This window comes from Diabrotica virgifera, chromosome 10, assembly GCF_917563875.1.
Source record: "Diabrotica virgifera virgifera chromosome 10, PGI_DIABVI_V3a".
Classification (NCBI taxonomy): Eukaryota; Metazoa; Arthropoda; class Insecta; order Coleoptera; family Chrysomelidae; genus Diabrotica; species Diabrotica virgifera.
Window position 1 is genome coordinate 143,815,271 of NC_065452.1, and position 24,692 is coordinate 143,839,962.

General features: G+C 34.6%; 1 protein-coding gene across 2 annotated transcripts in view; it reads right to left on the minus strand.

The window, feature by feature from the left end:
* Positions 1–12,746: 12,746 nt before the first annotated feature.
* Positions 12,747–24,692, minus strand: part of LOC126893219 (rab11 family-interacting protein 2) — a 78,977-nt gene continuing 67,031 nt past the window's right edge. For both annotated transcript variants that reach the window (XM_050663189.1, XM_050663188.1), the window contains exons 8-9: positions 18,075–18,247; positions 12,747–15,277 (exon numbers count right to left, since the gene is read on the minus strand). In XM_050663189.1, the coding sequence (XP_050519146.1) occupies positions 15,271–15,277; positions 18,075–18,247 (180 nt within the window). In that variant the 3' untranslated portion in view covers positions 12,747–15,270. The remainder of the gene's footprint in view (positions 15,278–18,074; positions 18,248–24,692) is intronic.

The window sequence follows — 24,692 nt, forward strand, 5'->3', positions numbered from 1 at the left end:
ATTTACCGCGCTGTATTGCTTGTTTGTAATTGGTCCAACCGCAGGCAAGTTTACTCCACTGTTATAAAATTTTGACACTAATGACATTTCATAGGTTAATTAAGTTATATCGGCGATTTTTGTGTTTTCTGTGTTATTCCTTTAATTTTTAGATTTTCAGTCTGCTTTTATATAAAAAGCAATTGTTTTTGGAACTCTTTAGCGACGTATTGGTATAATATAATATTTATGGATTTCCGTTGAGGGCCGACTAGATCAACCAAAAAAGAAGATGTATATTTGGTTATTATTCTAGTGACTTTCTTGGCTGTGAATCTGTCTTTTTAGTTTACTCCTCCTGGTTAAAAAATAAACTATAGGTATATAGTACCCAAAAAACCCATTTGCAACCTGGCTGCTCAAGTGTCCCGACAAAAACCTTATTTCCCTGGAGTAATAAGCAATTTCTGCTCAAATTTTATCTTTTCAACAATGCTTCCGCGAACAACTAGCCAATATTAATTCTGTAAAAGATATTTTAAAAATTTATACTAATTGATAATTTCTCATCAAGCTGTAGTTTTTCCAAAATTATAACAGCCTGTACATGGTTTCTTACAATTCCTGTAACAGTTGCAACAACATAGCGAACGTTTTCAAAATTAAAATGAATAAAAAATTATCTGAGAAATACAATGGGTCAGGAACTTCTATCTAATTTAGCAATTATCTCAATGGAAAATGAGATTATGGAAAAACATTTGAATGTATCCAGCCTTATAATATCTTTTGCTACATCAACAGTAGGAAAAAGTTTATAATTACAAATATGCTAATTTACGATGTTTGTCTTTTTTCTATCGATTTTTTGTTTGTTTATTTGTATACCTATATTTGTTTGTTTTCAAATTTCAAATTTATCCAAAAAATATGTCAGTATGAAAAACGACAGGATAAATATTAATCTACGTTTTAAATTAGCTTGAGTTTTTATAAATATTATATATGATGATTTATACGATATTGATTAAGAACTACAATGTGTGTTTTTATTGGGCATGTCGACATTCCAAGTGGAACCAGGGCCCGCTGATATATCAGTACGCCACTGATTTGCAGTAGGCCGAGTTTAAAATTTAAATTTCAGTTGACTGTCTTAAAAAATGTGAACCATCAACCTGTATGACTGTGTAAGATTTTAAATCTGTATCTATTTTAATAGCCGAAATATAGGGGTGTCTTCATCTTAAATGCGACATACTGTATACATATAAGCAAAGATATACAGGATATGTTAAAAAAGCGAAACGGTCGAATCTTTCTCAAACTTTACATCGGATCGAAAAACGCGACCCTATATCTCCAAATTCTCCACCCACTGGGGTGGGGTGAAGGTAACTTTGAAATCTTAAATAGGGATCCTTAATTTCTATTGCAGGTTTGGATTCCTTATTAAGTATATAATTTTTATTAGAGAGGTTTTTTAGAATTGTTTATTAATGGGGCTATAATCGGGAAAAACGATTTATCGTGATACCTCAGAAAAAAATACTGAAATGGTCTCGAGAAATTCACTTCCAAATAAAAAACCAAAAAAATAATTGTTTATTTTTCAAAAATCTGTGATTGAAATCAAACACAACCCCGAACGACTTCCTGGAGGTGAAACCTTAGATATGAAACTTCATTTTTTTATTACAGATTCGGATTATACATGAAAAGATAAACAAGTATTATCTGATTTTTTTTCATTCACGATAGATAGCGCTGAAATTGCAGAAAAACAAATACAGAACTAATATGTGTATTTTAAAAAGTACCTACCAAATGGATGAAGCACAACAAAATACAACAAAAATAATCCACTTTTTGTTTACGTATTTAATAATGAAAAAAAAAATAATTCGCTAAATAATTATAGCGTCATCCGTCAAAGAAAAAAAAATAAAATACTAGTTAACGAAAAAGATGGTAAAATGACTTTGAGAGTTTATTAAATGAAGTATTTGAGCTAACAGCAATGGTCAAAAAAAATCAAACGAGAAAGTTGATAACGCAAAAAATAAAGAAAGGTAAAGGAATTAGAGCAGATGGCATTCCTCGTAAAGTATGGACAGCTTTATGAGATACACAAACAATAACAAATTAGCTAAAAGGTTTATTTAATAGAATTATGGAAGTAGGACAAATGCCAGACGCATTAAGAAGCAATATAATATTGGTAGCTCACCATCATCAGCCAAATGAGTTATGAGCCAATGCATATTTCTGAACAATTCTCCATTCACGTCAATCGTCCTCTAAGTTGTCTTTATATTTAAGTCTTGGTCTTACTCTAGATCTTTGCCTCATCGGTCCTAATCATTCTCTTTGCCTTATCCCTATGCGGGGTCGGCTTCACTAATTGCATTTCTTCACACAATTATATCTTGGGTCATATCAATGTTAATCCCCTTTACCAACATGTCCTGCCTTATCGTCTCCCCCAGGTCTTCTTTGGTCTTCCTCTCCTACTCCTTCCAAGAATCTGCACTTCAGCTATTCTTCGTATTGGGTGATTAACGTCTCGACGTTGAACATGACCAAACCATCTTAACCTATGCTCTCTCATTTTGGCATCAATTGGTGCCACACCTAGACTTCCCCTAATATCTTCTTCTTTAAGAACCGTGCCCAAATTTTTAGGCGTGGGTAGCTTCCATAACAATTTGCCGATATCGTTCTCGATCTTGTGCGGCATGTAACAATTGATCTGCTGATAAGCCAGTCCATTGACGAAGGTTTCGGAGCCATGAATATTTCTTTTGACCAATTCCTCTTTTTCCGTCGATCTTTCCATTGAGTATTAACTGCAGCATCCTGTATCTGCTACCTCTCATTATATGCCCCAGATATTCAAGTTTTCTCTTTTTTATCATCTTCATTAAGTCACCTTCGCCTTGACCTACTCTGTTTAAGACCTACTCTGTTTGAAATGCGTTGATATCCCCTAATATACTCATTTCTAATTTTATCCTTCTTTGTCACTCCACTCATCCATCTAAGCATTCTCATTTCCGCCACATGCATTCGTTGTTCCTCTTTGTTTTTCACTGCCCAACATTCAGTTCCGTACATCATAGCCGGCCTTATGGCTGTTTTATAGAATTTTCCCTTCAACTTCATTGGAATTTTCCTGTCATACAGCACACCACTCGCTTCCTTCCACTTCATCCATCCAGCCCTAATTCTACTGCATGCATCTCCATCTATTTCTCCATTACTCTGTAATACCGATCCTAGGTACTTAAAACTATTGCTTTTCACAATCATTTCACCGTCCAAAGATACCATTTTATTTGTAGTAACTCCATCTTTCAATGAACATTCCAAATACCCCGTCTGTTTTTGTCCTACTAAGTTTTAAACCTTTTTCCTCCAGAGCCTGTCTCCACGGTTCCAGTTTTTGTTCTAAGTCTCTTTCACTATTTCCTATTAACACTACATCATCAGCATACATTAGGCACCATGGAATGCTACCCTGTAGTTTCGCTGTTATCTGATCCAAAACTAATGAGAATAAATAAGGACTAAGCGCCGAGCCTTGGTGCAATCCTACTTTCACATGAAATTTATCAGTCTCTCCCACACCTGTCCTAACACTAGTCGTTACTCCCTCATACATATCTCTCACAATCTTTACATATTCGCCAGGGACTCCTTTCTTATTGAGTGCTCACCACAGAATCTCTCGAGAAACTCTATCATATGCTTTCTCAAGATCTATGAATACCATATGAGCGTGGGTCTCTTTATTCCTGTATTTTTCCATCAGTTGCCTTACAATTAAAATTGCATCTGTTGTTAATCTGCCCTGCATAAAGCCAAATTGATTATCGGATATTTTGGTTTCTTCACGTATCCGTCTATCAATTACTCTCTCCCATATTTTCATGGTGTGGCTAAGAAGTTTTATAGCCCTGTAGTTTGTATGTCTAGCTTGTTTTTGTAGACAGGTACTAATATACTGCTTCTCCATTCGTCTGGCATTTGTCCAACTTCCATGATTCTATTAAATAGACCTGCTAGCCAACTTATTCCTGTCTCTCCTAATGCTCTCCATACTTCCCCAGGAATTTCGTCTGGTCCGACTGCTTTTCCTTTCTTTATTTTTTGAAGCACTTGAGCAACTTCCTCGTTTGTTATTCTGGTAACCATCACTGTTACTGTCTCCGTTAACTCCACAGGCTGTCTCTCAAATTCTTCATTTAATAAACTGTCAAAATACTTTCTCCATCTCTTTTTGACATCCTTTTCGTGAATTAGTATTTTATTATTTTCATCTCGGATACATCTAATCTGATTAAAATCTCTTGCTTTCTTGGCTCTCTGTTTGGCTATTTTATATATCTTTGCTTCGCCTTCCCTGGTAATAAGTTGATCGTATAGGTTTGAATACGCTTCTGCTTTAGCTTTTGCTAATGCTACTTTCGCTTCCTTTTTGGCGACCATATAGTTTTGAAGATCTATGTCCGATCTGGTTTCTTGCCACTTTTTATATAATTTTCCCTTCTCTTTTATTTTTCCTTGTACTTCATTTGACCACCACCAAGTCTCTTTATCCTCAAATTTCTTTCCTGACGTTTTCTCAAGTATTTCAATAGCCGTCTCTCTAATAATATTGGCCATTTTTCTCCAAATTGTGTTAGGGCTTCCTTTCATGTTCCAACATATTTTTTCTACTATTTTTTCCCTGAATAGACTTTCTTTCTCATCTTTTAGCATCCACCACTTAATTTTTTGTGGTCCTCTCCGATATTTTTTTTAGTTTCGCTTTTTACTTCGATGTCCAGAACAAGCAGCTTGTTGTTGTTGGCTTACTATCTCACTAACTATTACCTTGCAGTCCTTGCATTCACGTATGTCTTCTTTCCTTATCATGAAGTAGTCTATTTGGGATTGATGTTGTCCACTTTTGTAGGTAATAAGTTGAGTTTCTCTCTTTTTAAAGAATGTGTTAACAATCGCCATACCCAATGCTGTTGCTAATTCTAGCATATCATCTCCAGCTTCATTTCTAGTTCCAAAGCCTAATCCCCCATGTATTGTTTCATATCCTGTCTTGGCTTGGCCCACATGTGCATTGAAATCACCTCCTATTATAACTTTCTCCTCTGTTGGAATATCACTCAGTACGTCTCCTAATTGGTCATAGAAATCTCTTCTTTCATTTCATCTCACAATAAAACACTGAAAAACGTTTGTTTTTCTATACTTCCACAAAATTTATTACAACTATGTTATTACTACAGCTGTTTCGGCAAAGTGCCTTTCTCAAGTGATATATTTTACAATGTGTTTGCCTAAAATATATCACTTGAGAAAGGCACTTTGCCGAAACAGCTGTAGTAATAACATAGTTGTAATAAATTTTGTGGAAGTATAGAAAAACAAACGTTTTTCAGTGTTTTATTGTGAGATAAAATGAACTTCCATCAAGTAACGGTCGAATCCATCAATTATCTTCTTTCAATCTCACCCAGACCTGTTTGAGGAGCATACACACATAACATTCAATACCTCTTTATCAATTACAAATATCACTGACATCATTATATCACTCGTTCTTACAACTTCTACTACGTTATCTTTCATTTCACTATCAACAATTATACCAACACCATTTCTAGTGTTACTACTCCTGTTCTAGTATCGGTCCTGTTTGGTCAAAAACTTTTTGACTGTTGCACCTTCCTCTCGCCTGTTTACATGTCTTATCCATCTAAGGCGTGCTACCTTAATGAATTTTACAATTTCGGGTTCCTCGAAACTTCTGTACAACTCAAACTTGCAAGTCCTGTGCACAAACCTTGCTCTTTTATTCCTCTATATATTCTTCTTAGAATTTTTCGCTCGAAACGTTTAAGCAGTTGTTGGTCCTTTTATGCAAGTGACCATCTGTTTTCTCAATCCATTGAAACACTTATTAGCAAGCACTATTCTTCTTCTATTTTCTTCACTAACGTTGTTATCTTTAGTCAATGGCGAGTCTAGGGATATGAAGGTGTCTACACTTTCCAGTTCTAAATCGTCAATTATTATTCTTCGATGTGTCTGGTAGCCTAGCCTAGTACATCACATATATTTGGTCTTTTGTTCATTTATATTAGTCCCATTCTCTGTGCAGATGCCCTTAACGACAGGAGTACATTGGTTAGAGACTCTGTGGACCTAACTATGATGTCAATGTCATCTGCATATCCGCCAACTTGTATAGATTTGTGATATTTGTGTTCCAGAACTCTCGAATTACCTTTTCTAGAGCAAGATTAGATAAAAGACACGATAGCCCATCACCCCGTATTAGTCCATTTTCACAATGGAAGAGTCTTGAAAGATCGCTCTGGATTCTGACCATGCTTGCTGCTCCTGTGAGTGTACGTTCAGTTAGTTGAATAAGATGAAGCGGTATTTGGAATTCCACGATTGCCAGGATTTCTTTCTCTAGGAACTCTCCAGGTCTCTCCAGGAAGAGGTTTTTCAAGAATCTGACTCACTGTAAAGATATGGTCCGTTGTTGATTTATTAGGTAATAAGCTGCACTGACATCCTCCCAATATTGGTTCGACGACGTATTGTTTTGTGCAATAGAGTGATGCCTCTGCAATTATCAATAATTATCACACACCATCATATCCCTCTTTTTGTGAAGTGGGCACAGTATGCCTAATTTTCAGGCTGCTGGTGCTTCTTTCTGTGGCCAGATTTTAGTTGTTAATTTTTGTATTACATGATGTCACCGCCATTTTTAAAAAGTTCGGCAGGGAGATTATCCGAACCAGGGATTTGTTATTTTTCAGTTTTAAAATGGCTTCTCTAATTTCTTCTTCGGTAGTGAGTGGCTGCTGTTAATTTCCATTCATTTGAAACATGGGAGTCTCCATCCCATCTTTATGATTGCCATTCAGCAGTTTTTCAAAATGGTTAGCCCATCTGTTAAGTAGCTGTTCTTTGTCACTAATTACAGAACCATCTGTCATTACATGTTTTTATTCTGGATTTGAATTCCTTTCTGTAACTGTTTATCTGTTGATAGAATATCCGCCGAATAGAGTTTTTCTTATGATTGTTAAAAATCCACTCCGTTTCCTCTCTTGTGTATAGGACGAGTATAACAATACCTATACACAAGAGAGGAAACAGCAAAGACCCTAGCAACTACCCTACCATCACCTTGCTGAGCATAACTCTTAAACTTTTAACAAAAATACTTGCCAATAAAATAAACGAAGAATACACAATTAGTGAGGAACAACAAGGTTTTCGGCAAAATAGGTCGACAATAGACGCCATATTCATAGCCAGACAAATTGCTGAGAAAGCACTGGAATATAATAAACCTGCATTTATGTGCTTTATAGATCTGACTAAGGCATTCGATTGTGTAGGTTTGGAAGATGTGCTAAGATTGCTAAAGGAGAAATACCAGCCCAACAAGATGATAAGGATAATTATAAAGACATTAATACGAAGAAAAACCATCTAAAAACCAGCATAATCAAAGCAGCTGAGGAAACTTGCGGGAAAGCAAAAATAGCAAATACTAACATGAGGAGAACAGAATGGTGGACGGAAGAAATACGAGAGAAAATAAATAACAAAAAAGACAAATGGAAGAGATACCTAAGCACAAAACACCCGGAAGATTACGAAGCATATAAAGAAAAAAGGAAAGAGGTTAAAATAGCGGTGAAAGCAGGAAAGGAAAGGTCATGGGAGAGATTTGGACAAAAAATGACAAAAAATTATAGGGAAAACCAAAAACTCTTCTACGGTGCATTAAAACAACTCAGACAAAAGAAAGAGCACATTATGCCGAATATAAAAGACAAGAATGGAAACGTACTAACAGAAGAAAAACAAATAATGGAAAGATCGAGAGAACATTTCAAAGAGCTAACTCATGTAGACAAGGACAACATAGGGGAGATACAAGAAAGGAATGAAGAACAACAAGTGGAATCCATAACAAGAGAGGAATTAGAGAAAGCAATAGAAAGAGTAAAACTGGGCAAAGCACCAGGCAAAGATCATATCACCCCGGAAATGATAAAATTCATGGGGACAGAGGGAATGGATAGCATGAAAGAACTAATGAATGATATCATAAATAGAGCACAATTACCAAAGGACTGGAAGAAAGACATTATATTACCAATACACAAAAAGGGAGACAAGAGAAACTGTAATAATTACCGAGGTATCACCATATCAAGTATCCCTGGGAAGGTATTCGCAAGAATAATAGAGACAAGAATAAAAGCCCAAATAGAACAACTATGCAAGACACACAGTGTGGATTCAGGAAGGCCAAAAGCACGCAAGACCTAATATTCACATTAAGACAAGTAAGTGAGAAGGTAATCAAGAAGAATAGAGAGATACATATGTGCTTCATTGACCTGGAAAAGTCGTTTGACAGAATCCGAAGAAAGGACGTTTGGAAGACACTAAAAGAAAGGGGAGTCGACAGACACATAATAGAAGTAATAAAGGATATGTACAAAAATAATACAAATACAGTAAGAACCAATAACGAGGAATCCAGAGAATTTTCTATAAGTCAAGGCGTCAAACAGGGATGCGTGCTGAGTCCATTGCTATTCTCAGTGGTACTGGATGAAGCGATAAAGAAAGCCAAGAGAAGAATGAGAAAACTAACATTAGGATACTGGCAAATGAAACAGACTCAACTATCGGAGCTACTATTTGCAGACGACATGGTATTGATAGCAGAAAACAGAGAGGACTTACAGAACAATATTGAAATCCTAGAAGAAGAACTATCAAACATAAATATGAAAATTAATACAGAGAAAACAAAAACAATGATAATTTCAAATACGAGGAAGACACACGCAATAGAATTAGACGGGAAACAACTATAAAGCAAGTGAAATATTTTAAATACCTAGGAGTAATAATCGAATCAAATGGTAAACAAGACATGGAAATAAACGAGAGAATGGGACGAACAGGAAGCTTATTTAACATTATGAAAACAACATTTTTTGGGAAAAAAGAGATACCGGAAAAAGTAAAAACGGCAGTCGTTAAATTAGTAGTTAGACCAACAATCATGTATAGCAGCGAGACATGGGCATTGACGGGGAGACAAAAATCCAGAGTCAATGCTATGGAAATGAGGTTCCTGAGGAAAATAGCAAACAGAAGGAGGACAGACAAAATACGAAACGAAACAATTAGACAAAACCTAAAACTAGAACCAATCGATGAAAAAATAGTAGAAGGCCAACTTAGATGGTTCGGGCACGTGTGTAGAATGTCGAACGAGAGGCTAACAAAACCAGTGTTCGAAGCGAGAGTGAGGGGAAAAACAAAAGAGGAAGACCAAGAGTTATGTGGGTAGATGAAATCAGGAAAGAAGTCGAGAAGAAGGGATTGACATTGGAAAGTGCAAGAAACCTAACGCAAGATCGGAAAGCATGGAGACTACAATGCCAAACTCAACTCCACCAGCCTTACACCTAAAGGTAGAAAGGCTTAGGACTAAGTAAGTAAGTAATACGAAGAACAAAACCAGAATAAAAGTCGAGAATGAACTAACATCGGAAGTAGAAATCAACTCGGGAATCAGACAAGGGGATAGCTTGAGCCCATTGCTTTTTAATTTAGTAATTGACAAAATCATAGAAAACATTAAAAGTACTGGAAAAGGATATAAGATGGCAGAAAATCAAATAAAAATCCTGTTATGCTGACGACGCCATCTTAATATCCGATAACGAGGATAACCTACAGCGAATGGCATAAACTTTCAATACAGTGGCGAAGAATTACAACATAAAAATATCAACAGCTAAGACAGAATCCCTGGTAGTGTCAAGGGAACCCATAAGATGCAAATTAGTAATTAACAACGAACTAATTGAACCAGTCTTGAGATTCGAATATCTGGGAGTCGAAATATGTAGTTATGGAGGTGTTGAAGAGAGCGTCCGAAAGCAAGCAAATAAAGCCAATTACGTGTCAGGATGTCCGAGTGATGTTATCTGGAGAACAAAGATGTGAGGCTGGAAGAGAAAGTACTCATATACAAAGCATGTGTAAGACCGATCATGACGTACGCGATAGAAACAAGATGTGATACATCATGAACCAGGAGGATACTGAGAACATCAGAAATGAGAACGTTGAGGTCAATAACTGAATACCGAACGACAGAATAAGAGATCTCTGTAACATACAAGATATAGTACGGTGGAGAAGACAGAAAAGACGAGAGTGGAATCAGCATGTGACGAGAATGGGCAGCGAGAGAATAGCCCGTATAGCCAGGGATTCGAAGCCAACAGGCAAGAGACCAATAGGAAGGCCCTTTAAAAGATGGCGAGATAGCTGGCAGTCAACATCACAGCTACGAATACAAGCTCAAAATCGGTTAAGCACAGGCCAAGAGGCTAATATAAGACGAAGAAGAAGATGAAGTTAAAAATCTCGTTTAAAACATTTTCGTATTGCTCTTTCTTTTTCTTTCTAAACATTATTTTTTTCTTATCAAAGTTTTTCATAATCTTCCAGAGTTAATCTCGTTCTACGCTGCTGCAGTCTTTTATTCGCTTCATTTTTTTGTTGGTTAATAGATCTACATTTTTTGTAGCACAAATCTTCGTTTCTTCTGGTCTTGTTAGATTTTAATTCGGCTTCAGTCTCCCGAAATTTTGTCCAAGACCTGTGGCAACACTGCTCAAATATTATATTTTGCAGATTTAGCCATACGACTCACACTTACTCTAAGAATAAAATACACTATATAATCCCAGATACCTACGGTATCAAAAGGATTGATAGACAATTCACGACTATTAATCTCACTGGTCGTTCTTTACCATAAAGATTAACCTTTCTACCATCAATGGGTAGGTACGCATGGATTATCTAGTAATATACAAATTTTTATCTTTATTGTATCGCAAATTTGAAACGTGACTTTTCATGAGATAATGTTTATACCCAGTGTAATGTATTTGCATTTTAAAATATCATTTTTGTTACTCTTTGAATTGAGAAAAATATTTCCGTTGATTATGGTTCCACCGGTACCCAAACAAATGCGCCTGCAGATTATTTTTCAGAGTTTTATTATATTTTATGGCTTCTTTCAATTCTTTGGAAGCGGTTGTCGTGTAATTTAGTGTTGTACTGATGGCTTAAAGTTTAGAGTTAACAGAAAAAAATAATAAACAATAAAAAAATACTTATAGACTAAATACAATAGGGGGTCCGTGGACCTCCCCCCCCCCGTGTCCGCGCCTGCTGGGTTGTGACCCGATCCTGTCGGTAACTTTTTAGTTGGTAAACTTTAAGCCTGCTTCTACACAGATTTCCACACTGTGACTTATTAAAATCTTTCCCTCTATCTGCATTCAGTCCAAATGATCTCGGTTTCTAAGCCACCTGTTACGCGGTCAGGAGAGATATAATTTGTTGGTCACGCTCTAAAAAAATCTGATCCAGGTACTGGCAAACAGGTACTCTGGAGTTGCAGACCATATGTTTCTTCTACATTTTTGTAAAATCTACATGCTGTTCTGTCGTCCTTGCCTTGTTCGGTCTTCGAAAGTTCAAAGAAAATTTGTGCATACCAAGAAAAAGCTTCTAAAAAGAATGTGTGTACTTTGTACGCACGTAAGAAGTTATACTTCTATTATATGATTATAAACGAAATTAGTATACTTTTTATTTATATTTTATTTCAATATTAAACTAATTTATACTTACTACTTCTCAAACATTTTTATTAAAACAGTGCCAAAAATTAAAATAATAAAAGAATAAAACACACACAAACACATTAAAAATGCCACAAATGATTTCTGAACATTAATTGTCGGAAAATTGTTTAACTAAATACGTATTTTCTGAAAATAAAATTATATAATAAATATACTTACAATCATAAAATGTATAAAAAAAATAAAAAAATATAAGTTTCTATTGGGATTCGAACCAACTTACCAGCGCGGTTGGTATTGGCGTTGTATTGGGGTTCATTCGCATTAAACGCTTCGCCACGGAGACGTGTCATTATGTGCGAAGATCGACTAACTAAACGGATTAAACTTTTGACATTTTTGAATTACATAAATCAAATTATTTTGATTTTGAATTGAAATGATTTAGAATTGAAAAAATACAACAAAACATAGAGTAAGAAAACAATATATTAGGTGAATCTTGATACAAATTTTGATGGTAGTCAAATTATGTAAATAAAAGTATTACATACTATGTATTTTAGTAGGTTCAAATAGGTAGGTACCTATGATACATTTACAATTATTACGTACCTGTTGCTTTAAAAACTATTTAAAAGTCACAACAATTATAAACTTTTTTGTTTCTGTCCTCACAACAATAAAACTAATATATTATACATTTGTTTACCTTCATATTGAACAATTATTTATTATTGACAGATCATTTCAACACCCAATCAGAGCCCGTATAACGACTAATACCATACTGTCGGTGTGCACATGCGCGCAGATCAATATAAATTCACCCTCAATCTCAATCGCGCCTAAAGAAATATAACTTCAATAACCTTTTTGCTTGCCTTTGGCAAATGTGGGGTAATATTGACTGTTGTCTTCTTAATCGCAGTGATGTACATTTTACATTTTTACTTCAAATTCAGTTATTTTTTGGTTTTCTAGAATATAGGTTCGAATAAAAATAGGAATACATTTAAAAAAAATCACAGCTTGATATAGTAAACTTTAATGTATCAAAATAAACTTTTACAAAAGGTATTAACAATATTTTATTGATAATGTTACAACTTATTTTAATTAACAAAAGAATACGATGTAATGATGTAGGAATATCTTAAATAAATATTAAATAGAACAAAATAACACCTATTCGACATGTTTTAATATTATGTAACAATGAATAATAAAAAATCTCTATGTACAACAGTTAAGTTATTGATATCATGTTAATAAGCATAAAATAGATTTGAAAAGTATTTTTTATCACTTTCACACACGACATGTAGAAAAATCTCATCAAAAATGGGCCATCAATTAATGTGATTTAACATGTGATGTATAAAATGTAAGATTTGGTGCTCTGTTATAGACGGAGAGAGCGCTGAAAAATCTCTTTGAATTTACTAAAGCTAAATTTTTCACAGTTGATTACTGTGATTGTGTAGAGAAACATACTGCGGTCGGTCAAGCGAAACTTAGAACAGGGGTTAATGAGAGGGTATCAAAGTTGCTTTCCTACGAAGGTAATTAAATCCATTTACTAAGGCTGAAAATCAGTACACACATTCTAAATTGAATATAAATAAAAAGTTATTATAGTCGGTCAGCTGTATGACGGGACAGAGCCGGTCGGTCGGCCCCAGTGAATAGGGTTATTCACTATATTTTGACCCACTTGTAAACTGCTTTATTTACAGAATTAGAAAAAAATGTAAAATACAAAAGTTATTAGATTTTTTAATTATGATTTTTTGACATAGATATCGTATTAGTGACGTCATCCATCTGGGCGTGATGACGTAATCGACTATTTTTTTAAATGAGAAAAGGGGTCGTGTGCTAGCTCATTTGAAAGGTTATTCAATTCTCTATACAGTACTATAAACATTAAGATCATTATTTATACAGGGTGTCCAAAAAAGATTTTGAATTATTAAATAAACAATTTAATTAAACATTTTTGGACACCCTGTACAATTAATCATGTTAATGTTTATATTACTGAATAGGGAATTGAATACCCTTTCAAATGAGCTAGCACTAGACCCCTATTCCCATTTAAAAAATAGTCGATTACGTCATCACGCCCAAATGGATAACGTCACTAGTACGATATATATGTCAAAAAATCATAATTTAAAAATAGAATAACTTTTGTATTTTACATTTTTTTCTAATTCTATAAATAAAGCAATTTACAAGGGGGTCAAAATATAGTGAATAACCCTATTCATTGGGGCCGACCGACCGGTTCTGTCCCGTCATACAGCTGACCGACTATAATAACTTATATTTATATTTAATTTAGAATGTGTGTACTGATTTTAAGCCTTAGTAAATATTTAATTACCTTCGTAGGAAAGCAACTTTGATACCCTCTCAGTAACCCCTATTCTACGTTTCGCTTGACCGACCGCAGTATGTTTCTCTACACAATCACAGTAACAAACTGTGAAAAATTTAGCTTTAGTAAATTCAAAGAGATTTTTCAGCGCTGCCTCTTGGACTATTAGTACTTTTATACTTAAGTGCAATGTCATTCTCATTTTTCGTCTGTGGTAACAACGGGGATTAAATATGTATACACAAAACAGTAAAAAGTATCCTACTTGGTGATGATGAAGGATATGGAAGGTGGTGAAACCTGCTGAGCATCAGTCATTGTTTTTTTTTTCGCTTCAAAATCAACAAGCATTTAGTTTTTACATTAGAAGACTTTTAATTTGGACATATACTGGAAGCTCTCAAACATTGACAACTTTAGCTTGCAATGATTGACAAAACCTAACCTAATGTAATCTTAAATATGAGGCAAAATAAAGCAAATTGAAAGAGACTTGTGTTCTGCTGTGGACGAGAATAAGTTATTAAATATTATGTGTAACAAAAGTCCAGTATACATTTGATCCTTTATCGATTAAATATTTTAATTATTAGTGTCTTTAAGAAGCATTTGGGTTTTTATTTTTTTAAGGATTTAATGTCATTTAAATGTATGTCATTTAAATGTAAAATATATAATCTAGAACAATACAAATCATTTGTCAAAAATAGCACTCAGTTGAGTCTAGTCAAATGAGCATTACAATAAAAATATTTTAAAATGCGTGACTATGATTGTCTAGCAAATGTGTTTGAGACATGAAAGAATTATTAAATAATCGTCATTATTAAAAAATTCCTGAAGATATTTCTTCGTGTCTTTATACTTAATCTTATAAACGCATGTCTTTATCTCAAAATTTACGAATGTCTAAGGATGAAATTAAAAAAAATTGTTATTGGCCCTTTTTGCAAATCTGGAGACTCTACACTATTACTGAAAGTGATAAATCACTAACAAGGAGTTTAAAAACTAATAATTAACAACCAATCAAAAATACATTGAGTTCAATATGAAACTAAACTCTAGGCAATATCAAATTGTGTATATTCCAGGCCACTTTTTCTTTTAATTTTTCTGGTGACATTAATTTACTGGCACTTAAATTTTGCTGCTAAGGCACAAATGTGTTTAACTCCTGAAACAAAAAATAAGGAAGAATTATTAAATGGAACAAAAAATACAAAACATTATACTATACATATACAAAAATATATAACAATAATCTTCTTCTGCCCTTTAATTCGTCCAATTCTGAACATAGGCTTCCCCCAGTTTCCTCCATTCGCTTCTGTTTAGTGCTTTCTGTTTCCAGTGCGTTCCTCCTATCTTTTTAATGTCGTCTCCCCATCTCATCTGGGGTCGTCCTCTTGCTCTCTTTCCTGTCCATGGTCTCCATTGTTGTATCGTGCTATTACACCTATTGTCCGTTTGTCTAGCGTTATGACCTGCGAAGCTCCATTTTAGCCTGGTTATATGTTGGCCTGCGTCTTTGACTTTTGTTCTATTTCTGACCCAGTTGTTTTGCTTTTTGTCTGTCAATTTTACTCCTAACATTGCTCTCTCCATGACTCTTTGTGTCTTTATTATTTTATCCATGTTTGCCTTGGTCAAGGTCCATGCGTAACTTCCGGTATAACCGGAAGTAGCAAATGGATGAAAATATTTTCATTGAATAGCACTCTTCAAAACCCCTTTATTCCGATTTTCATAATCCTGTTGCCTTTAGTTCTCGAGATATTTCTAATAGGACTTTTATCTGCCTCACCCTGTATATTCTTTTCACGCACACCTTATTTGCGATACATAACTTAAAAGATGTAGCGACTAATACCATACTGTCGGTGTACGCATGCGCCAGGGAATGTAAAAATTCACCCTCGTGCCTAAAGAAGTATAACTTCAAAAAGACGATTGGGGATGTTTTCACATTTTAAGTACAACTTCTGACGTTTTGGTTTGTTTACTTTTGTGGCTGTCAGTGTGTTAATTTTTTTGCTGTTATTTTGTCAAATTTTTGCATTTTGAAGTTTTGTATAGTATACTAACAGTTGTTTTCACAACCAATTTTATATTGGAGTTTGAAATTTTATGGTAAGTTTATGTTATTTTACGATTAATTTTGACAACGTACAAAGCTAACCTCATTGATACAGTTAAGGAATGCTTGTGTTTAATGTTCCGCCAAAGTGAATAAAATAACAAAAAGAAAATATGTTATTGAATTTTTTTATAAATTGTTTATTTATTTATTAATCAATGTTATTAAAAGAATTTAAGCTACTTGCAAGCAAATGTAGCTGTAATTCTGCACCAAAATTTTAAAGCAAAACTTACTTTGGCATTTTATTTTTTGATAACGTCAAATTTTAACCCGTGATCGGAGGAGTAGCTACTTACTGTCACTTGCTGTTGCGTTTAATAAATTTCCGACTTATTTCGTATGCTTTAAATGATGACGCACGGCTAAAGACTCGTGGACTCAACTGTACTTATATTCCTCTCAGCATAAAACTTTCTGTTGTTCTGAAGGTATTTTCTTGTGGTATTTTTATAATCAACTATTTTCAATGGGAAATAAGCCACGTTTACCAAGAGAATTATTTTATTAACGTTTCGACGCCCAACTCGGGTGTAGTTGTCAAAATACAAAATAATACTAAAATAAACAAAAATGTTGTTGCTTAGTAAAAAATTCTTCTAATAATTTATTTAATCTGACTCATTTATATCGGCAATTCAGACATGTATTATACATTTTAAAGTAGAAGACTTTAAAATGATATTGCCAATATTGATGAGTTGCGTTCTTGGGACGACTTTACTAAAAGATGGTTCATTTGATTACATGAAATCAACCCAACTCAAGAATATCCGCCACAAAAAATCATAGCATGTGATCTGTCTTTAAAAAGACAACCAAATGCAACGGTGGCAGTAAAATTCTCGAGATAAAGACTCCATAGTAAATCATACGGGAAAACCAGGAAAAACCTCGTGACACTATCCCGACATCGTAAGTATTTAGGTTTACATTTAGTTAACGCTCAAATCTAATACCAAATTCAGTGGAGAGATTCAAGTATAGTCCTGAAAGAAAACAGATAGTAAAAAGAGAAAAATCAAAGAAGCGCCTCTAATTATGCTAAATGAAACCAATTGTGTCGCAAATTCCTCGGTAGAATGCAGTAGGATGTGGTTACCGATACTAAAAGAGGAAGTCAATAGAAAGAAAATACCACGCTTAGTAAGCCAGTAACATATTGAGTTAGTACATATTTTATATTTTAGTATAATGTATATACTATCTATATATTATTAATATTATTGATAATTTAAAATACCATATATATATTAAAGTCGGAATTTGGTATTAGATTTGAGAGTAAACTAAATGTAAACCCAAATACTTACGATGTCGGGATAGTATCACGAGGTTTTTCCTGGTTTTCTCTCGTGGTTTACTATAGAGTCTCTAGCGCGAAAATTTTACTGCCACCGTTGCATTGGATTGTCTTTTTAAAGACAGATCACATGCTATGATATTTGGTGGCGGATATTCTTGAGTTGGGTTGATTTCATGTAATCAAATGAACTATCTTTTAGTAAAGTCGTCCCAGGAACCCAACTCATCAATATTGGCAATATCATTTTAAAGTCTTCTACTTTAAAATGTATAATATATGTCTGAATTGCCGATATAAATAAGTCAGATTAAATAAATTATTAGAAGAATTTTTTACTAAGCAACAACATTTTGGGTTAATTTAGTATTATTTTTTATTTTGACAACGACACCCGACTTTGGCGTGGAAAAGTTAATAAAATCATTTTTTGGTAAAATTGTGGCTTATTTCCCATTGAAAATAGTTGATTATAAAACATTCTGTTATTATACATATCAAAACATAAAATTATCAATAATATAGACTTACGTCATTTTTGAGTATTCTGCCATTTTGCAAGTTACATAAGGATTCTGCAAAATACGAGGTGATGTTTCCATTACACGCAATAACAGGTCGTCTAAATAGTCTTCTAGGTCTTTTAATTTCTTTTTCTGTTTCTCTAAAGCATTTTGGGTTTCCACTAAAGAAAGTATCAGGTCCTACAATAAAACCATTATTAAACACATTCACAGGCATTATACCGCGACCAGACATCTCGTATCACAATAATTGGTAACGGACAATTCGTAACGACGACAGTTCGTAACTATACATATTCGTAACGGGACAATTCGTAACGTCACAATGGAATTATTTTGTTTATTTCTGTTAACGTGGAATCTAACTTTTATTACAGTTACAATTTGAAATTACGTTTATCAATGTAACGAACTAGCATCAGGAATAGCTATTTGTATAACAAGGGAGGAAAGTGTTACTTTTCCTCCCGAGAATGAAGTAATCATTCAAGGGAGGAAAAGGCACTTTACTCCCATGTTATACATATGGTTTTTCCACCTTCCTCAAATAACAAGTCATTTTTTCATTTTTACTTAATTTATTTATGTAACTAACCAACAAAATTTATTAGAACTAAAACTAACAAGTAGGTACAATATAACTGTCAACTGTCAAATATAAGTCAAATTATTAATGTAAACATTGTTAAATCATTACCATTCTGCAAAATACAGGGTGTTTTATAAATAAACGTTAAAATGTATAGATACTTACGTAATAGAAAATAGTTATTATACAGGGCGTCAATAAGTTATATTTCATGAATGAAATACCATGACGTCACTTTTACTTTTCCTCCCTAGGGAGGAAAAGTACAACTTTGCTCCCTACAATCATGTCCGGAAAAGTATACTTTCGGTAGAGGTAGGTGGAAAAAACATTTTTGACACATTTCATATTTCGTGGAGAAATAAATCTTAAAAATTATGTCTATTACTTCTATCGGTTAATACTATCGGTTTACAGCATTCTCCGACACCTTCCGATTTCTAATCGCCATTCTTCTTTGTTTGACCATAGACCTGGAGGGATTTCCCTTTCCTCTAGTTCTTTTTCAATTCCTTCCCTCCAGCTTTTTTCAGCCTTCCTCTTTTCCTTCTCCCTTATGGTGTCCACGCCAAAATATGTTTAGGGATCCTGTCATCTGGCATTCTCTGTACATAGCCGTACCATATTAGTTGTTTTGTTTTTATGTCATCAATTATTGTATGTGTGACTCCATCATTTCTCGTTTTTTCTCATTTGGTATCCGATCTCTTCTTGATTTACCTGCTGCTCTTCTCCAGAAGTCCATTTCTATTACTATACTCTATACTATATGTATGTATAGTATATTTATATTAATTTATACAGGGTGTTTGGTAAATAATGGGCCATAGCTTAACCTTTCCTGAGGTTAAAATAGGTAGATTTAAGCTAACTTACCTTAGTACAAAAGTTGATAATAACCGAAATACAGGGTGTCAAAGTTAAACTTTTATTTTATTTATTTTTGAATATCTCCTCACAGGCGTCGGACAACAACACGAAATTTGGTAAGTGGTGCTAATGCTGTACACCCTACTAAATTATATTAAAAAAACGTTTCTGGCTACTACCAGAGGTGTACGACGGGGGAACGTGAATGGTTGACCCTTCCCAAATTATACGCCACTGGCGGAATTGCTATTTTAGTGCAATTTTTTTATTCTAAAACACTTTCTATTTAAATAACATACTCCTCACTCGTAACGATAAAGCCATTAGTTTTCGAGATATTTGAAGCTAAAAACGAAGGAGCATAATACATTAATCAAAATAAGTGTGCCTTTTGATTTTTAACTTCAAATATCTCGAAAACTAATGACTTTATCGTTACGAATGAAGAGTATATTATTTGCATAAAAAGTGTTGGAGAATCTAAAAATTATGCTAAAATAGCAGTTTCATCAGTGGCGTAGAATTTGGGAAGGGTCAACCATTCACTTTCCCCTGTCGTACGCCTCTGGTAGTAGCCAGAAACGATTATTTAACATAATTTAGTAGGGTGTACAGTGCCTACACTTTCTGCCAAGTATCACACGGAAGTCTTAAATTATTTTAAAGTATTCTTTTTTTTTTAATAATTTATTATTTATTTAAAACTTTAAAATGTGTGTGCCGGTACTATAAAACTATTTGACATATCCTTATGATACTTGGCAGAAAATGTATGTACTGTACCTACTAAATTATGTTAAATAATCGTTTCTGGTTAATACCAGAGGCGTACGACAGGGGAAAGTGAGTGGTTGACCCTTCCCAAATTCTACGCCACTGATGAAACTTCTTTTTTGGCACAATTTTTAGATTCTCCAATACTTTCTAGGCAAATAATATACTCTTCATTCGTAACGATGAAGTCATGAGTTTTCGAGACATTTGAAGTTAAAAATGAAAAGACACACTTATTTTTTGATTAATGTATTATTTTTAGCTTCAAATATCTCGAAAACTAGTGGCTTTATCGTTACGAATGAAGAGTATGTTATTTACATAGAAAGTATTGGAGAATCAAAAAATTTCACTAAAATAGAAATTCCGCCAGTGGCGTAGAATTTGGGAAGGGTCAATCATTCACGTTCCCCCGTCGTGCGCCTCTGGTAGTAGCCGTAAACGGTTGTTGAACATAATTTAGTAGGGTGTACAGTACCAGCGCCTCTTACCAAATTTCATGTTGTTGTCCCATGCCTGTGAGGAAATATTCAAAAATAAGTAAAATAAAAGTTTAACTTTGACACCCTGTATTTCGGTTATCAACTTTTGTACTAAGGTAAGTTAGCTTAAATCGACTTATTTTAACCTTAGGAATTTAAGGTTAAGCTATAGCCCATTCTTTACCAAAAAACACCCTGTATACTACATAATATATATTATGTCTTAAAATAAATATAATCTAGAAATGTAAATTGTATTAATTATTATAGTAAATATATTATTATTAAACTGTTTTTATTTAATTCATTATTTTTAACACTTAGTTTTAGTACTTTAAAGTGATAATTAAAGATAAACAATTTTAAAAAATTCATTAGTTGTCGTGTTAACAAGAATATATGCAAAAATGTGTGAAATATATATAACAAGAAGTGGTCTTAAAAAAGTACCATTAGGTACTTTTAGCATAGAAAGATATGCAAAATGCAATTTTGTATAAATTCAGTAATCCTAAATTTGCTAAAAAACAAATGTTGCTGTTACGAATTGTCCGTTACCATTTTTTGGATTACTAATTGTCGCGTTTCGAGATGTCATGGAACCTCATTATAGTCCAGAGAAATAAGATTTTTGTCGGGACACTTGAGCAGCCAGGTTGCAAATGGATTTTTTGGGTACTATATACCTAATACATTATAAATGCAAAAATGCCCGTCATAGTTCGGATGAGAAACTTAGTTATTAACAAATAAGGATCAAAAATGGCAGATTTTTCATTTAAATCGTTACAGGTAAAAATAGGGTAATTATATATATTATTTAGAGTATTCGTATTTTAGTAGATCAGCCAAGATTTAAAATGGCACTTTTTGAATTTTGGTCCGATCATTTTTTGCTTCGGAAATTGCAATATAAGACTAAAATTTCAAAAATAAAAAATGTGCTATAACTTCTGCGAAAATGAATTTAAGACTTTCATATTGCATGAAAAGTTGAGTCAAACAGTCCACACAATGCACAAAAATTTTTAAGACGATTCGTCAATTAGTTTAAATTTTATTCAATTTGTTTATCGCAATGTTTTTTTTCGCAATGTTATTGTTCAGAAAATAATAATGACAGCAATTCTGTGGAAACCACATGCAAGAAGAATAGTTATATTTTCAAAGTTTTGAAAAAAATCATTACAATGTCGTTTTTATCACTCCTACAAAAGTTTAGTAAAATAGAGTCATTTTTGACTTATAACCAATTTGAATAGCTTTATTAATATTGACTATAGAGTAAATCTACTTTAGGATTTCAAAAGCTGGTATTTTTACACGAATTTTCAGAAAAAACTTTTTGCCTAGGTTAATTAGGCTCAAAGTTAGCCACTTTTATTATTTAATTCGCAGTTTATTTTTATTTATTTAGCGTATGGCTTAAGTATATCACAGAATATATTTAGATTTATGCATTATACAATGCATCACAAACAGATGTCCAATTTTTTTATATATTCGATTGACCCTTCGGTTGCCATTACAAAGTCTATAGGGTCGCCTGTGTATGCTCTGCGTGGGCAGTCCTGAACAATGTGACTGATCGTCTGTCTTGCAGCGCCGCAGTCACAAGAAGGCGAGGGGAGTTTACCCCATCTGTGGAGGGAGTCGGCGCATCTTCCACAGTTTGTTCGAATTCGATTAAGGGCTGCCCAAATCTTACGGGGACGTTCAAATTCGCCAGGTTTCCCTATGATGTCCGGTAGACTATGGTAATGCGGATCTGTCCTACTTTCCCAATCTTCTCTCCATCGGGTATTTAAGTCAAAGTTGGATTGCTGCAGCGCTTGAGCAGATTGTAGAGGGGGTAACCTGGATCGGAGACGGTTTCCAAGAATATCGGGGATGTCTTTGTGGACTAGAAGCTGGCGACTGTCCATTATTTTGTTATATTCTTTAACCAATGCATGTTCGCGGCGTAGGTTGGGTGGTGCTATATTACTAAGGGTAGGTAGCCACATTGTAGGGGTGGGCTTAATTGTGCCTGTTATCATACGCATAGTACGGTTTAGTTGGGTGTCGACCAGGTGGGTATGCCTGCTATTTAGCCACACTGGAGCACAGTATTCTGCCACCGGATATATCAGGCCAAGAGCAGAGGATCTTAATGTTGATGCTGTGGACCCCCATGTAGTGCCGCAGAGTTTCTGTATTATATTGTTGCGTGTTTTCAATTTTGCTGCTGTTTTCGTCAGGTGTTCTCTGAATGTGAGCGTTCTGTCTAGAGTAACCCCAAGGTATTTCGGGTATTTATTGTGTTTTAACAGCTTGTTATTAAAATACACTCGCAATTCTCTGTTTGCCAACTTGTTGTTTAGATGAAAAGCTGATACTTCAGTTTTTGTAGTACTTGGCTGTAGTCTCCATTTCTTAAGGTATTCGCTGAGGATGGATAAGTCATTCGTGAGAGTGATTTCTGTAGTTTCTAAAGATTGGTGGCTTGTTGCAAGGGTCCAGTCGTCAGCATATCCAAACTTCCGAGATTCGGTTTCAGGCATGTCAGCAATATAGAGGCTGAAAAGTAAAGGGGCAAGGACAGAACCCTGTGGAAGACCATTGTTAAGTTTCATCTGTCTACTCGTCTCCTTTCCCATTATAACCTGGAAGGCTCTGTTGGTCAGCATGTTGTCAATGAGGTTAATTATCTTTCTGCAGGGGATAATGCGGGCCAGTTTATATATTAATCCCTGTCTCCAAACAGTATCATATGCTGCTGTTAGATCTATAAATACTGTTGCTGTCTTTTGTTTCTTTTGAAAACTAGCTTCTATAAAAGTTGTTAATGACAGCACTTGGTCCGTACAGCTTCGATGAGGGCGGAAGCCAGCTTGTTCAATGGGGACATTTTCTAGTATCCTGTGACTAATTCTGTTGAGGAGAAGCTTTTCTAATAGTTTATATACCATGCTGAGTAGAGCTATGGGGCGGTAGTTTTTCTGGCTTATCGTTTGATTTGCCCGGTTTCGGAATTGCAATTATCTTTGTTCGCTTAAGTGAGAAAGGAATGTTACCTGACTGAAGTATATCATTAAAGAACATTGCAAGCCACTGTTTCGTGTATGCACCACTGTGTATCAAGAACTCTGGATGGATACCATCAAAGCCAGGTGCTTTACCTGATTTCATTTCTTTCAGCGCATGTGTGATTTCATAAATAAGTATTCTTGCTGAATATTCGGAGTTCGTTCTGTTCATTTGTTTTAATGCCCTTAAGTCTCTTTTCACGTTGGTAGTATGTGTTCGATCTCGTGGAGCTCTGGATAGAGATACTATATGGGAGGCAACCTTGTTAGGAGACATTTTAGACTCTCTGGATTCCAGCTGGTTAGCTCCTCCAATTTTCCGCAACAAGGACCATGCCTGCCGGCTTGATTTTTTGAAGTCAAGGTTTTCGACAGTCTTTATCCATTTTTGGCGTCTAGCTGTATCGATGTTGTGTAAAAGCTCATCGGCTATTTCTCGGTCACCACTTTCGAGAAACTTCGTGTATAAGTCTTCGCATGTTTCAGTCCATCCAGGCACATATTCTTTGCGATACCCCCTAGGGATGGTTTTCTTGGCAGTGCTTATTACTGCGCCCACAAACCTCTCATAATGTTTGCTGGTTGGAGGGACCCAGCTCAAGGTTCGGTCTAGTTGTTCAGAGAACTTCTTCCAGTTTGCTTTTCTAAGATTCCACCTGGGTCGAGGATATGATCTAATTATTGGAATTGATATTCCGATGGTGATAAGCACCGGACGATGTTGAGTATGTGGGAAGTCTGCAAGGACACTTCTCGCAGTTGTTAGTGGTCTGTCATTGGTATCTTTTGAGACAAAACATAGGTCTGGGTTATATTCTTTTCTCCATGCAGCTGATTTAAAT